General features: G+C 39.5%; 1 protein-coding gene across 4 annotated transcripts in view; it reads left to right on the top strand.

Moving 5' to 3' along the window:
• Positions 1-17,553, top strand: part of ACVR1C (activin A receptor type 1C) — a 58,066-nt gene that overhangs the window by 20,521 nt on the left and 19,992 nt on the right. For all 4 annotated transcript variants that reach the window (XM_081948726.1, XM_081948723.1, XM_081948724.1 and 1 more), the window contains one exon: positions 16,294-16,539. In XM_081948726.1, coding sequence (XP_081804852.1) covers positions 16,294-16,539 — 246 coding nt within the window. The remainder of the gene's footprint in view (positions 1-16,293; positions 16,540-17,553) is intronic.

The raw sequence follows: 17,553 nt of genomic DNA, 5'->3' as shown, positions 1-17,553 counted from the left end.
ATTGAAAAAAGTGACTTATGATCATTTTTTGCACTTAAATGACCATTGTAAAACTCCCGTGGTCAGGTGATCAAAATTTGGATACTTTGCAACAGGCATGTATTTATGTCGGTTGCAGTATCCCAGAGTGACACTGTGATCATCTTTTGCAACCTCCTGATAAGCAAAGTCAATGGAGAAACCAGAAACCGTGTTATTTACTTAACAACTGCAATGATTCATTAACAAGTATGGCAAGAAAAATCATAAAATGGGGCAAAATTCACTTAATAATTGTTTTGCTCAGCAATGGAAATTTTAGACTCAATTGTGGTTGTAACTGGAGGACTACTGTAATTTAGTTCACTTCAAGTTTTCATTTAATGAATTTCTGTATAGTTCAAATTTCAGTTCAATGAGAAGATTTAAATAAGAGGAGGAACAGAAGCCTACAACTTGACCCTGCAATCAGGTCTGCAGTCTGCCAGTCTTACTCTGTCCCATTTACTCCTGCCCTATAAACTTTGTTCTGAGTTTGAGGAGTCATTTGTAAGACTTGCTTTGATCACATGTGAGCTCAGTATAGACATGGTCTTAAGAAGCTCTCACAGGGAGGGGCTTCTCCTGGTGCCGTCCACTAGGCAATGCCAACGGGTGACACCAAGGAGTAGGGCCTTCTCTGTGATGGGCCCAACCCTCTGGAATGACCTCCCCCCCGACATTAGAACCACCACTGACTTCCGCTCCTTCCGGCAGAAACTGAAGACTCACCTGTTCCGACTGGCTGGCCTGGCATAATTTTTAACGTCTACCTCCTGGCATATATATTTCCTACTGGTTTTCTAGGGGACTTAATTTTATAGGACACTGGGGTTTTAAATTCTGTATATTTTAAATTATTTACTTAGCAATTACAGTTCTGTCTATTTTTATCCTCCTCTTATTTATGTATTTATCCATTTAATAATTTTAATTGTTTAAATTTTATTTATGATGTTTTTGATATGGACTGTACACCGCCCCGAGTCCCTTTTGGGAGAGGGGGCGGTCTAGAAGCGCTAATTAAATAATAAAAAAAAAGAGACCAGGAAACCATAGGCATATATTCCATCCAATTCCTAGTTCTGAAGTATAAATAGTAAATGCTATGGTCAGTGTGTCAGGATTCCAAGTAACAGACCCAATTCAATCAAAACTCTGAGGCCCAGGGTTTCCTCAAAGCACAAATTTATTAGGCATGTCATATTGGCACAGCTGGGGAAAATCCGACTCTGAAAGACCCAAGGTTTTACCCACCCAAATCAAACCCCCAAAATTCTCCCCCCCATCCTCACAACTGTCACATGGGCCAATCAAGTCACCATCCCAACTCCAGTTGGCTTCAGTCCACACCTCCCCAGCACCTGGTGGTTCACAGGAGAAATAATTTTATTTTGACTACAAGTCCCCAGATATCTCTATGCCCCCTCCCTTTCCCACAGCTCCAACCGGCCTCAATGTGGCAGCCCTGAAGATGCTCCAATATGGCTTCAGGGCTGACACTGTGTCTGAAGCAATAGCCATAGCACTTAGACTTACATACCACTTCACAGTGCTTTACAGCCTTATCTAAGCAGTTTACAGAGTCAGCATATTGCCCCCAACAATCTGAGTCCTCATTTTACTGACCTCGGAAAGATGGAAGGCTGAGTCAGCCTTGAGCCTCGTGAGATTCTAACTGCCAAATTGCAGACAGCAGAAGTAGCCTGCAGTACTGCATTCTAACCACTGCGCCACCGCAGCTCTTGCTTGTAATTACTTTGATTCGGATTCAGAACAAATGTTTGCCCTCTGAAAAATTATGTAACCATGTTCCAATATTGTCAAGGTGAATTGTTAGAATTGTAAGTCATGTGTTTATATGATGTGAGAGAACATTATACTTTTTCATTATCTTTCTCCACATAACTACTACATAGTAAGATCTTAAGGACAAAATTATGTGCACAAGATTCATCTGTGTAATTTTACTTAGGGCTAAATTGTCTTACACTAAGTGGAACCTATTCTAATGAGCATATACATTGGAGTGCAGCCAAAACCTTATCAAATAAGTAAGCACCTACACTGTCCTGTTAGAGGGATTTTTGTTCAACTTTCAAAAACCTTTGTAAGGGCAGCTTTGAGGCACTGTTGTACAATAGGAGGTCTGATAAAACATTTCCTTATCCATTTTGTATTGCATAAACATCTCCTGAAGTTTTATTTTCATGCTGTATTTATTTTGTGGTTAATGTTTAATAATTTTTTTTACTTCTTGCTTCAGTTTTACATGTTGCTTGACGACAATAGTTTTTAAAATGTTTATTTTGGTAGCTCAAGAATGTATTTCTAAAATTCAGTCTAACATCAATCTTTTAAAAACCAGAATGAAGCATGATATACAAGCCTATAATAATTAGAGGTTTATTTAGGTTACAGGAAGAAGCTGTTTCTTAAAGGAAGTTAATGAATTGAATTTTGTTTCTGCTGTACAGCTATTACATAATTCTGTTTAATCAGGGAGCATTAATGGTGTGCCACACTTCCATAAATTGCCTAAATATGTAAATATGGGACGCGGTGGCTCAGCGGCTAAGATGCTGAGCTTGTAGATCAGAAAGGTCGGCAGTTTGCAGTTCAAATCCCTAGCGCCGCATAACGGAATGAGCTCCTGTTACTTGTCCCAGCTTCTGTCAACCTAGCAGTTTGAAAGCATGTAAAAAATGCAAGTAGAAAAATAGGGACCACCTTTGGTGGGAAGGTAACAGCGTTCCGTGAACCTTCAGTGTTAGTCATGCCAGCCACATGAACACGGAGATATTGAGTCCAAAATTATAAGCATTATTTTAGGGACATGACAACTATTAGAATTAAATTGAGTTAATCTCCCCAGTTAGTCAGCCTAAATCTCTTGCATGCTGAACATTGGGTATCAAAGATGATAAATAGCCTTGACATGGGATAACAAATATAATATAGTAAGAAGATATGTGGTAAATGCTATGGCCAGTGACTGTAGTTACTTTAATTTTGATTCAGAACATGTATTCTTAGCAACTGTTCAAAGTTATGACAGACTCCCAAAAAACTACTTATGGCCCAGTTTCAAAGTTATGGCAGCTGAAGTAGCCCCGCAGTCATTCACCCATATGCCCAACCACAGGGATACTGCAGTACTCCACCCACTCATTCCACACCGCTGGGTTCCTGAAGGAAATCCACCAAAGGAAGATCAGGAGGAGGGATATAGTGTGTGCCAATCAGGCAGAGTTTAACAACCCAGGATTTGTTTAACAGCTGCCTCAGGGAGAGCAGGGGGCGGAGTCATAAAGTAAGGCCATTTTGCTTATTGGCCATGATGATATGCAACCGTAATAGGCAGAGTCCATTACAGTGATAGCTCCAGGACTATCTATGTATATATTGTATCAGAGAAATGTTTATGTCAAATAACAAAAACAGGGCATATTTGTATTTGAAATAAAGGGTTTATTTTTTTGGCAATTTACATTAACAATCACATAAATTAGAGAAGCTGCATATACATTTACCATGTGATATAACATGTAAATGGTTATTAAATTTCCTATATTGCTGTTTAAATAGAAATTACCAGATTGGAACTTCTCTACTAATAACACATGGATTGAAATGGTACAGGTAGTCTCAATTTACGACTGGTCATTTTATAACCATTCAGAGTTATAATGACGTGTCGTAAAATGTACCACCCCACCCCACAGGTCACATGACTGCATTATGAGTGCTTGACAGTTGACTCACTTTTGGAACTGGTTGCAGCATCCCATGTAGGGGTGAGTTCCTGCCAGTTCTAACCTCTTCTATAGGAGAGGTTCCACAAATCTACAGTGCAGTTTAGAAACGGTTCCGGCTCCCTCCCCCCGCACGTCTGCACATCATCAAGATGAAGAGTGAAGGAGGAATTCTGGGAGTTGAAGTCCACAAGTTTTAAAGCTGTCAAGTTTGAACACCCCTGGAGTATTGTTTCTAAAGGGTCTTGTAACTTGATAGCTTTAACACTTGCACACTTCAATGCCAGAATTCCTGAGCCAACATGACTGGAGGAGGAATTCTGGGAGTTGAAGTCCACAAGTCTTAAAGCTGTCAAGTTTGAACACCCCTGGACTATTTTTTCTAAAGGGTTAGGAGTGCAAAAGTAACTTGACAACTTTAAGGCTTGCGTGCTTCAAATGCCAGAGTTTCTGAGCCAACATTTTGGTTGCTAAGCAAGAGCTTTGTTAAGTGAGTTTCACCACATTTTACAAGTTGGCCACGCCCACCGAGTCACACGGCTGGTAAGCCAGTCCCACCAGCCACATTGCCAGCAAGCCACTCCCACCCAGTCACATGGCCGGCAAGCCACTCCCACAAAGCAGGCCACACCTACAGAAGAGGTTCTAAAAATTTTTGAAACCCACCACTGATCCCATGTCACATGAACATGATTTGCAATGGATTTTGCTGGTTTCCACATAATTTAACTTAATGACCACATGATTCACTTAACAACTTTGTGATTCACTTAACAACAGTGATTCACTTAATGATAACCACAACATATTTAAGTCCCCTTAGCTTTTCCAGATGAGAGAGTGTATATTTTCCCTGTCATTGGGATGCCCTGGGCTATATCGAACAGTATTCAATATGCATTATGCACATATATTATTGCAATATATGAACTGTATAACAGGATATAACATTAAAACACATTTTTGTTTTATCCCTGGATACATCCATTTTCTGAAGAAGACTATCATTGTTTTCAAAATCTTGCCACGTCTGAACAATAGCAAACCATGAGTATCTACTAATATCTCCATTATTCCATAACAGTATTATAGCTTATTGTTCTGACCCAGGCTTAACAGAATGACGAAACAGTCTCCTTGTCCCGAAAAAAAACCTTTTTATTTGGCTAATGTGAATTCCTGGCATTCACATCCAGAAAGGTCCCGGCAATAAGCCTTTCAAGGTGAATTGTAACAACAGACCTTATCAGTCCTTGGATAGTTGCCAGGCTGAGAGCTTCCAGTTGCAACGCTGTAAAATGAAATACCTGACAAGGAGTCTCTGTGAGGCACGGACTCGGATAAGCAAATCTTCACAATAATAAGTGAAGTAATTGTCTCCTGCAAACACTACTCCCCTTTTGCTCCTCTTTATTCCCTATGGGAGGGGCCATTCAGGGTCCACTTGTGCCTTTACTTCCGAGTTGACCCCAGTTCCTTAGTTGTTCCCTTCGCCTGACAGCTCTGCGCATGCGCACATCTGGAACAGGCTCCAGCTGTTCTTCTTCCCCACCTCTTGGACTCTGAAGGCAACTGATAAATGTTGGAGATTCCTGGTCCCATCTCTGCCTCCGACACAGAGCACTCATCAGAGCCTCCCCCAGACTCCAGGAGTGGCCCAGGTTCCTCCCCATCCTCCTCACTATCTGGGTCTGCCGTCAGCTCTGCTGGCAGCTGTCTGGTCACAACAATTACTGAATGAATTGTTTTGCAGAAGGGAGGAGATAATGTATAAATGAAAGCAGAGACAATCTTTATCTAAAGTTAGGTCGAGAATCCCCTTCTGATAAACTTTGGGACATAGGCCATGGCCTTTGTTCAAGCATTGTTAGCCTTCTGGGGAATAATCTCATGACAAACATTAGGAGGTAGGGCTGCATGCTTAGCATTTGTAGACAGTTTGTATTAAAATTAAATTAGACCAATGATCCACCTTGCCCAGTACTCTTTAGCCAGACTGGTAACATCTCCTGATGTGTTTCTCAGACTGACTTTCAGGGATCCTAACGTAAGTTGTTTGAAACATATTGGTTGCAGTCATTGACCAAAGTTCCTAGAAGTAAATACTGTAGGGGTGAACTGGGAATGGGAGAGTATATTTTCATGAAATTATAATTTGCTGGGAACTTTTAAAATCATCTCTCTCCACCTATAGTCTCATCTCTCTCCACCTATAAATTATGACCCCTACACTATATTTTCTTAGTATCAGCTGAGAGAGTTTTTAAATTGCTGTTTGCAAGGTACTAAGGCTTTATTGTCAACAGTGTAAAAAGGGAAGGGAAAATAAAGCCTGTCCTTCACATTTATTGGCATCCTGGCAAAAATATTTACCATCACATTTTAATATGTTTTTTAAAGGAAATAAATCTGAAGGTTGTTAGCGAGACTAGTATTATATAAATACTTTCTCACACAGCAATTGGCCAGGAGAATGCCCCAAACTACACTTTAGACCATCAGTTTCTCCAGGGGACGAAGAATATTAAAATTGTTTTGGTGAGACAATATTTTCTTGAATCTGTTTTCTTCTGCCTTTGTTGTTTGGCTTAAATTATAGTTTGATTAACTTCAAGTTAACATTATTACTGATCTTTATCCCATGGGTCTTTTCTGATGGCTGCTTTCAATTCAGAGCTAATTATATTTACACACAAGATTTACTGTATAATTTCCTGAATCATAAAAACAAAAAAAATTGTGGATGGTTTTTAAAAAATGTATAGTTGTGATGAAGCTGTCTAACACAAGATAGACCAAGGATGGCAAACAGTTCCTTATGCTATACCAACCAAAGAAGAACTAATTGTGTTCTAATTAAGAAAAACATGAATGCACACCTGTGTGTTTTGCTTTGTTTTATGTAACAGGGCAAATAGGAACTGCTCATGTGGGATGCAATAAGTGGAAGTAAGTGGGAATGGAAAAGAGAGGCTAGCTATTTTCTTACAACATTCAAAGAAAGTAAGAAATAGAAAAGAACATGATTGGTTCTACCCCATGTCAGTCATCCTTGCTTCCTTGTACATGTGAAGGAAAACTTTGATAAATCCTTATACCTGTTGCTATATATATAGAGAGAAAAAGAAACTTCTTATACAATACTTTCAACTGCGCAGGTCAAAGTTCTTAGGTATTATGTTTAATAACCAATCACTATTATTTTACTATTAATTGCATTTATATATTGCTCTTCTGACTAAACAGCTCAGATCATTATTCATAAATTTGACTTATTAGTAGTTTTATTCATACATTTTACTCTTTGACTTGTACAGTTCCTTGAGAGAAAAATGTAAAACTTGTTTAGATGCTCACAGATGGATATCAAGTAGCTAGTGCAGATTTCTTGAGATGTATGCCAAAGTAAGCCCCGTGTTGATCACTGATGTAATTAATATCTTCTTGCTTGACTTGAAGCAGAATGTGGAGTTGACTGAAAAAGCGTATGATGTAAAAAAAAAAAATGTAAAGCTTGGTGAAGAGATGGATGATCAAAATGAATTATCAAGGCTGCAAAATGAAAAAATAATATGGAGCAAGCCAAACAGAATACGTAGGTTTACGTTGTTGGTTCAGTGTTATAAATCTCAGGTCTGTTTTAACATATGCTTGTTAAAAAAATAATGTCCTAAGATGTTTTTTTTCTGCTGCTAATTAAAATTGGCTTACTGTTGCTCTGCATTGATTTTATTGAGCCTATTTTCAACTGCTTAGTAAAGTAATACTCCTCCTGTTGCCTGAAAATGACTTTTATTAACCAACCACAGTCACTATTTAAAGAAATCTTCTAAAACCATCAAGCTGTTGTCAGATTATGTATTAAAATTAATTGATAAACAGTTTCTGGGTTTGAATCATGAACTACTAGGTAGGATTCAAAAAGGCAAAACTTGATTCCCCCCACCCTCCACCCACCCACTGGTATCCAGCAGTGGCTTCAGTTAATAAGAGGGAAATTAAGACCTGGATTATATTGTTGCCTTGTTGTGAGCTTGTGCTTTTCTTCTGCTCAAGCTTTTGATGGCCTGTCTGTGGCTGTCATGGTGTAGAGTTAAAAATAGATTTGGCATTTAATGGATAGAATGTACTGCTTTCCAGGAGTTCCTTGTGGTGGTTGTTTTTGTCTCCAGACACAGACATTCATCTCTTGATCAAACTCTCAGGAGATTGAAAGACTGAAATCTCAAGCATGCTTTCTTGGTAATAAGTTCAGTTAAAATGAATGGCTGAATCAAGTGTGTTGAGTGAGAGGAAAAAAGCAAAAAGTGGAACATGGAGCAGTCACCAGTCCAACCTGTGAGCAGGGCCGGATTTAGATGAAAAGAGGCCCTAGGCTATTCCACTTATGGGGCCCTTTCACCTCCCATTTTTAAGTTTGTAAATTACATGAGAGATAATAAAATACATCATTACTGTGATATATATCAATATATTAAATGAAACATGTTGTAATTGGTACTAACCTTTATAAAAAATGTGACACGGATAATAAATAAAAATAAAAGGCCCCTCTTGATCTTGAGGCCCTAGGCTGAAGCCTAGTTAGCCTATAGGAAAATCCGGTCCTGCGTGTGAAGATAAAACAGTTATTCTGCTTGTTATATTAAATTTATCATGGCACTGATGACTGAACTCACTGGTTTGTGTTAAATGAGAAGTATAACCAGAGCCATTAATTAAAATAGTGATTAGTGACAGTTAAAATCCTGTTCAAAATATGAGTTTTTGAAGCTATTTTTTAAAAAAAAGTTGAATACCATAGGAGATTAGGCCTCTCAATTCAACAAGCAGTCCTTAGTTCTGTACCAACTGAAGTTTCTAGAACAGACACAATTGCAGCCTTACATAACTAGTCTTCGATTTACAAGTATTTGTCCAGTGACTGTTGAGTTACAACAGCATTGAAAAAAGTGGCTTATGACTTATTTTTTTCACACAACCATTGTAGCATCCCTGTGGTCACATGATCAAAAATTGGACGCTTGACAACTGACATGTATTTATCACAGTTGCAGTTTCCTGAGGTCATTTGTGACTTTCTGACAAGTAAAGTCAATGGGGAAACCAGATTCATTTAACAACTGGGCTACTAACCGTACAACCGCAGTGATTCACATAACAACTGTGGCAAACAAGGTCAAAAAATGTTGCAAAACTCACTTAACAATTGTCTCACTTATCAACATAACTTTTGGGCTACATTGAGGTTGTAAATTGAGGACTTGTATTACTATGCATGCATTGCCTCCCGAGTCCCAGCTGATCAGAAGAAAATGGGGATTTTGCAGTAACCTTCTCCTGGAGTGGGGAGGGAATGGAGATTTTGCAGTATTCCCCTGTCACGCCCACCAAGCCACAGAACCGGTAGTAAAAAAATTTGAATCCCACCACTGGTTTCAATCTATGATTCCAATTTGGCATTCAGGAGAGTCACATTATTTCTGCAATTTACCACAGAAAAATAATTGTGGATTATTATATTGTGGTTCTATAATAACATGATTTGTGGATTAAGTTATTCTAAGTCAAAATAAGACTCTCTTGCTTAGTAACGTGTTCCTACATTGGTCTAGAAATGCTACTATAGGTATAAAAATATTCTTTTTGCCTCATTATTCCCTAGCAAAATTTAGTTAGGTTGCAATCATGTTTAAATATGTAGCTGACAGGTCTTAATATCTTTTGACAAATCTGTCCTTTGTTAATGTGTTTAATTTCCTTTGAAGATAATATGAATGCCCACTACTTTATCTTGTAGCAGCAAAATCAAACAATTTGTACGTTATTACATCATTTTTAGCAAAACAAATAAATAATTCACCTTATTGAACTTCAAAGCATTTATAGACAAAAGGTTTAAATAAAGTTTCATTTTCAGTAAGATTAATGGTTCTTTGACTCATATGTTTATACTGCGTCCTATAATTGTTCTTTCTGAGAATGACATTGCTAGACATATGAACTTTGTGACAAGATTTAACATGCTCAAATATTCTTGTGAATTATATTTCTATCACGTGGTAATTAACAAAAGGATAAAAAAGAGGATTTTCCATGCCCTACTTATAACTAAAAAAAAAAAAACTGGTACATGAGCATTGGAAATATAAATATATGGTCTCAACTAGGCAGTAGACTGCAGTGGTTTAACAAGTTATGAGTGAGTTATTTATCAACATAGATTGGCAATGGATGATTACAGTGAAATATGGCTACCTTTTCCAGTATTGCAATACTTATTACGTATACATATGTAATATGTATCTGTGAGTATAACAGAATTACAGAATTGAAAGGGGCCTTGGAGGTCTTCTAGTCAAAGCCCTTGCTCAAGCAGGAGACCCTATATACCATTTCAGACAAATAGTTGTCCAGTCTTTCTTAAAAGCCTCAAGTGATGGAACAGTATGTTTTTGTTTCCTGTTTTTTTAGTTTTCTTGTTTTTCATTTTTTTTTCATTTCCATATATTACTTATTTTTCTTCTCTTTGTTTTTTTTGGATCCAATTAATAAAAGCAAAATAAGCAAGCAAACAAAACATTTTGATTGTCAACTCCAGAATAAAGGAAAAAGAAGAGAGGGAATAAAAGGAAAACACGAATTTGTTGTAAGTTTGGATGTCGATGTGCCCAGATCAGAGGTGGGATGCTCCCGGTTCAGAACTGGCAGCGACCCAGACCTGTCACACTCCCGAACCGCCGCCGCTGGGCTGTCGTCATTTTGGTTTTTAGTGACTGCGCATGTGCAGTTCACTGTAAATTGTTCTGTACATGTGCAAAAAACAATTTACATTGAACAAGAGCAAAGTGCATGCGGTGTGGATTGCGTGCGGGTTGCGAACCAGTAGTAAAACCAGCAGCAATCCACCCCTGGCCCAGATGTATATATATCATAATGTATGCTATGTAGGAAAATATTATTATCTTAATTACATTGGGAGGTTGATATACAGTATATATAAATTAAGTAATTAAAATAGAGAGTTCATCCATTGAGATCATGCATGCCCAGAAGGCTAGTCTCCAAGGATGAAAAATACTCCCTGGATTAGACTTTGATTTCTGAGATGCTAAATAATCATTGGCTCGTATAGTTTGTGAGGCATTCTGAAGATCTTATCTATATTTATGTACTTTCAACATCACATAGATGAAAATTAAATACACATACTGTATACCACATTTATATCTACACCAATAGTGAACATCACATCTAATTACTGCTGTTTGCTAACGGATATTTTCTGCCATCTGAATGTTTTATTCATTTAATTTACATTAGACTGTTATGCATTAACTCCTGCAGTAATGTGTGTTAATGAATTAGCTGCAGTGCTTTCCATTATACATGAAAAATAATGCCTAACCTTACAATGTACTTGTATTTAATATGGAGTAACTGCCATTCAAATATAGACAGAGGCAAATAATTATCAAAATATGTGGTTTAAATAGAAGCATCTAATAATACAATATAATACAATATAATACAATAGCAGAGTTGGAAGGGACCTTGGAGGTCTTCTAGTCCAACCCCCTGCCTAGGCAGGAAACCCTATACTGTTCCAGACAAATGGCTATCCAACATCTTCTTAAAGACTTCCAGTGTTGGGGCATTCACAACTTCTGGAGGCAAGCTGTTCCACTGATTAATTGTTCTGTCAGGAAATTTCTTCTCAGTTCTAAGTTGCTTCTCTCCTTGATTAGTTTCCAGCCATTGCTTCTTTTTCTACCCTCGGGTGCCTTGGAGAATAGTTTGACTCCCTCTTCTTTGTGGCAAACCCTGAGATATTGGAACACTGCTATCATGTCTCCCCTAGTCCTTCTTTTCATTAAACTAGACATACCCAGTTCCTGCAACCGTTCTTCATATGTTTTAGTCTCCAGTCCCCTAATCATCTTTGTTGCTCTTCTCTGCACTCTTTCTAGAGTCTCCACATCTTTTTTACATCGTGGCGACCAGAACTGAATGCGGTATTCCAAGTGTGGCCTTACCAAGGCCTTATAAAGTGGTATTAACACTTCATGTGATCTTGATTCTATCCCTCTGTTGATGCAGCCTAGAACTGTGTTGGCTTTTTTGGCAGCTGCTGCACACTGCTGGCTCATATTTAAATGGTTGTCCACTAGAATTCCAAGATCCTTCTCACAGTTACTACTATTGAGCAAGGTACCACCTATACTGTACCTGTGCATTTCGTTTTTCTTGCCTAAATGTAGAACCTTACTCTTTTCACCATTGAATTTCATTTTATTAGATAGTGCCCAATGTTCAAGTTTGTCAAGATCAGGGGTGGGTTCCTGCCAGTTCTAACCTCTCCTAAAGAAGAGGTTCCACAAATCTACAGAAGCGTTTAGAACCGGTTCCAGTCCCCTCCCCCACCCGTCTGCACATCATCAAGATGAAGAGCAAGAGGAGGAATTATGGGAGTTGAAGTCCACAAGTCTTAAAGCTGTCACGTTTGAACACCCCTGTGGATTTTTTCTAAAGGGTTAGGGGTGCAGGGGTCTTGTAACCTGACAGCTTTAAGACTTGCACTCTTCAATACCAGAGTTTCTGAGCCAACATGACTGGAGGAGGAATTCTGGGAGTTGAAGTCCACAAGCCTTAAAGCTGTCAAGTTTGAACACCCCTTGGTTTTTTTTCTAAAGGGTTAGGGGTGCAAGGGTCTTGTAACTTGACAGCTTTAAGACTTGCACGCTTCAAATGCCAGAGTTTTTGAGCCAACATTTTGGTTGCTAGCAAGAGTATTGTTAAATGAGCTTCACCACATTTTACAAGTTGGCCACACCCACCCAGTCATATGGCTGGCAAGCCACTCCCACAAAGCAGGCCACACCTACAGAAGAGGTTCTAAAAAAATTTGAAACCCCCCTACTGGTCAAGATCCTTCTGCATCTTAAGCCTATCTTCTGGAGTGTTGGCTATTCCTGCCAGCTTGGTGTCATCTGCAAATTTGATGAGTTCCCCATTTATTCCCTCATCCAAATCATTGATGAAGATGTTGAAGAGTACTGGGCCTAAAACAGAGCCTTGGGATACTCCACTGCATACTTCTCTCCATGTAGATGCACTTCCATTGAGGACTACACGTTGAGTGCGGTTGGTCAGCCAGTTACGAATCCATCTGGTGGTGATGCTGTCTAACCCACATTCTTCTACTTTGTCAAGTAGTAGGTTATGGTCTATTTTATCAAATGCCTTAATGAAGTCCAAGTAAACTATATCAACGGCATTCCTCTGGTCCACTAATTTTGTCACTTTGTCAAAGAATGCAATAAGATTAGTCAGGCATGATCTGTTTTTGACAAACCCATGTTGGCTTTTGGCTATTACTTTCTTTGCTTCTAGACGTTTGCTAATTCGTTGCTTGATTGTCTTTTCCAGAATCTTTCCTGGTATTGAGGTCAGGCTGATAGGTCTGTAGTTTCCTGGATCTATTCTTTTTCCTTTTTTGAAGATGAGAACCACATCAGCTTTTTTCCAGTCCTCTGGCAGTTCCCAGGTGCTCCAGGATCTCTGAAAGATATAGTTCAGTGGTTCTGAGATCTCACCTTCAGAACCCTGGGGTGTAATCCGTCCGGTTGTGGTGATTTGAACTCATCTAGGGTAGACAGGTGCTCACTTACCATTTTCTTCCCTAAAATAGACCAATAGACTAAAATAGACCAATGATGGCTAACCTTTTCCAGACAGAGTGCCCAAAGCATGTGTGCATGTATGAATGCACACACCCGAACTCCCAAATGCACACACCCGAACTCCCAAAATGCAATGTGCGTGCAGCCCCCATACGTGCCCCACTCCCAGGCATGCGTGGCAGAGATCTGAAGACCAGGTGGCTGGTGGGAAGCTTGTGCACATGTGCAGTGGAGCTGAACTGGGGCAACGGCTCATGTGCCCACAGATAGGGCACCCATGCCATAGGTTCACCATTACGGCAACAGACTATTTTAGATTGATTTCAGGGAAGTGTTGTGGGGGAATTCATAAGGATGCAAACACTATGGTTCTTTTAAGAACCCTGTGTAATTTCTCAGAATTGGGGGGGGGGGGAGATGGAGAGGACCAAAGAGCTACTTTTAATCCAACCAGCTCTGTTTATTTCATAAGGCAAACCTACATAATCTAGTCCAACTCTTCTAGAGCAGATGAGCCTATGTATACATCCTGCAAAATCTTTCTATTAGGACTTGACCCCTTGATCTAGTATAACATTATGGATAGCATCTTTATTATTATAGTAACTGTTTTGTGTTCCTCTGACATAACAGTAGTGCCAAAACCTGATGCTACTTGACCTGAATCTCCAAGTTATCCTGATAAGCAGGAGAGTCAGATGTTTAGGGGTTGCAAAAGGTTGAACCAATCTGGATTATGAAACATCCCATTTCAATTGGAAAGCTGGGCCTTCAGACACAAAGTTTTGAGCATTATGGAAATGTTTAAACTGGAACAGATTTGAAAAGTAAAACAGGGAATTTTTGTTTTGTCGGAGTTTTGCACACCCCAACAAAGTTAGGAAATACTCTGTCCAAAGACCAAGTTTTAAATAACCCAGGACAGTATTTTCAGGTTACTTGGTTTGAAAATGGTGAACCATAATAAAAAGTTAACAACTGAAACTTGACAAGCTTTATGCAAAGAGACAAAATTTTGAAATTGTCAACTGTGTTTGGATGCGTTTTTGACATTTGTATTTATAAAAGATGTTCTTGGTAGTTCTGAATGAAACGATGCCAAAACATCTACAGGATAACCTGTAAAAAATACTACAATAAGTACTATGGTATTTAAGCCCTGACCTCTGATCAAATAATACATGTTGCTACATTTGCATCACCTTTCATTACTTGCTGCCAAATATATGCCCCTAGAGGTTCTGTAAAAAAAAATCTTTTTCATATAAATATCCCAATGGCCTTCATGTTTTAATATATCTCTTAAGTCCATTTTGTAATTATTTGGCATACTAACACTAAGAGAAAATGAACCAATAAGTCTAATGTAGATGGAAACAGTGATCTTAAGTGGGCCTCCAAGAATTGATTGCTTGTCTTTGTCATTCCTGGTTATCTATGAAGATGTTCCATATGTCATGCCGGAGCTTTTGTAGTTATGTTCTCTCTTTATATTGTTTCCCTTTTGTGGAAGGGCATGCTCAATGAGCTGGCAGACAGGGGTGTCTGTTTTGCATGGGCTCACTTCCTCCACAGCCACCCTCAACACTTAGGGCCTCCTTTAGGGGAATAATGTGCGAAGAGGCTTAGTATATCAGTAGCAGGTCCACAATCCTGGTTTTGGTGATAAGCTTATCTGTGATGACATTCCACCCACGTGGGATTTATTTACAGAAGCGGAGAGCTTGGCTGCATGTGACTAAGTAATTAGTTAAATTTAGGGCAGTGTTATTTACCATTGTGTATTCTACAGGGTGGCCTATGCCCTCTTGGTCATGTCTGTATTTATTCTTATTTTATTGTAAGGCAAGCTCTCCTAATCTCAATCGTAATTTTTTATTCTAAAAAAGGCTGTGTTCTTACTTGAGGGATTATGCATTATGGAGAAAAATAAAAATGAGCATCTTTCATCAATCTGGATATTAGCGAGTTACGTACTGTCGTCCAAATATTTAACCAGTAGCCTGAACCTATTGAATCTTTCCTTCTTTCCTTGTAAGGCTGATTTTTCACTTAAATTTATATCTCCTTCACCCTTTTTCTTTCTTTCTTTTTTTGTGACAGTAACCTATCATCACATGGTTTCTTGTGCTCTTGAGGGGGTATTGGAGGAGCCTTGTTATGGGTCTTCTCTACCCACAATTTGAACCTGGAGTTAATTCAGTATATGAAAATAGACTACACTTTTGGAATATGTCAGGTTATACCAGCAATCAAGGAAAGAATCTGAGAAGAGGTAGATAACAATAGAGCTTAAAAAGCCATTTAATCCACAATGTCTAACCCTGTGTAGTACAGAAATCCTAATGAAGCAATGCATTACCTATGGCTCTCCAGCCTTTTCTTGAACATGTCCTGTGAAGGGGAGTCCACCTCCACAGTGGGTAATTGCTCTTGCTCTTGATGTTTTTCTTGTTCTTGCAGACATGGCTGCATATTATTGTAAAGCTTCAAACTCAAATAAATAAAGCTTCATTTATCCACTTCACTCTAGCTAACATCCTTTCACGTATACTTATTTGGAAGCCAAATATATCCTGTACCTAACACTAGAGGTCTACTTGGCCAACAGCCTGAGAAACAGCGAATGAATAAAATATGCCATCTTATTTTAGTTTCATTTGCTTTATCTTATAATTTTTTTGTCTTATTTATTTTAAGCTCCATTAAGTGGAGCCAAGATCAGGGTTTTTTTTACAGCAAAATATAATGTAAATCCTTCCAAAATATGCACTGAAATCTTTTCTAAGACGGTTAAAAATTGCAATTCTCATTTTTTTTCTGTGTGTGTTTTCAAGGTCAAGAACCTTCAAACAAATCAAAGCTAGGACCTGTGGAGCTGACTGTAGTTATAACCATACCGGTGTGTGTGTTGTCCATTATTTTACTGCTGGCAGCCTACACGTGCCAAGGACACCTCTGCAGACACAGAAAGAAAAGAAGGCCAAACATTGAAGAACCTCTCTCTGAGTGTAATCTAGTGAACCGAGGAAAATCTCTCAAAGATCTAATTTTTGACATGACAACATCGGGTTCTGGATCTGGTATGTTTTCTTAGGTGTATAGTTTTCTCTCCCCCTTTAAGGTGGAGATTGCTGTGATACATTTGTGCATGAGGACAATTACTATATAAAAGGAGTGTCAAACTCAAGGCCTGGGGCTGGATCCAGCCCTTGGGATGTTTAGATCTGGCCCATGGGGATGCCCTGGAAACAACAAAGGACTGGCCCACAGTACCTCTGCCAGTGAAAATCGAGTTTGGGAGGGCCACATGCTGCCCTCCCTAACTCCGTTTTCACTGGCATTGGGATGCAGGAGGCCATTGCAGTGGAAATGGAGCTCAGGCGCCTGATTTCGCTGGCAGAGTGCTTGGTCCACTACAGGCCCCCCTGACATGAGTGATGTTGAGTTGGCCATGCCCACCCTGGCCACGGCCACTCTGGCTCCCTGACGTCAAACACAATCCTAATGCAGCCCCCACTGAAATCAAGTTTGACACCCCTGCTATACTGTTTCCCTGAAAATAAGACCACCCCGGATAATAAGCCCAATCAGGCTTTTGAGTGTATGGGCTAAAATAAGACCTCCAACGGAAATAAGCCCTCCCCCAAAATATTGCACACAGCAGCAGCCATGAAGTGACCACGCTCGCCTGCCCCCTGCACCTCAAAAATAATAAGACCGCCCTGAAAATACGGCCAAGCACTTATTTCAGCTGACAAAAGAAAATAAGATCCTGTCTTATTTTCAGGGAAACACTGTATCATATTATAACCTAGGACAGCGATGGCGAACCTTTTTTGGCTCACGTGCCACAAGTGGGGGGAGTGCAGGGGGGTCGTGTGTGGGCGTGCCGCACCCATAATGCAATGCGCAACCCCCAGTGTGCATGCGCGCACAACGCGCAACCACCCCCATTTTTACATGCTTTTTTTGCCCTCCCCAGGCTCGAGAGGCTTTATAGGAGTCTGGGGAGGGCGAAAAGAGCCTCCCCCGCCCCCCCGGAGGCCCTCCGGAGGCTTCAGGGACCTTCAGGAGGCTTCCCTGAAGCCTTCGGA

This window comes from Natrix helvetica (assembly GCF_964273705.1).
Source record: "Natrix helvetica genome assembly, chromosome: 1".
In the NCBI taxonomy this organism is placed as follows: Eukaryota; Metazoa; Chordata; class Lepidosauria; order Squamata; family Natricidae; genus Natrix; species Natrix helvetica.
The sequence above is the reverse complement of the archived record's forward strand: the minus strand, read 5'-3'. Positions and strand labels throughout refer to the sequence as shown.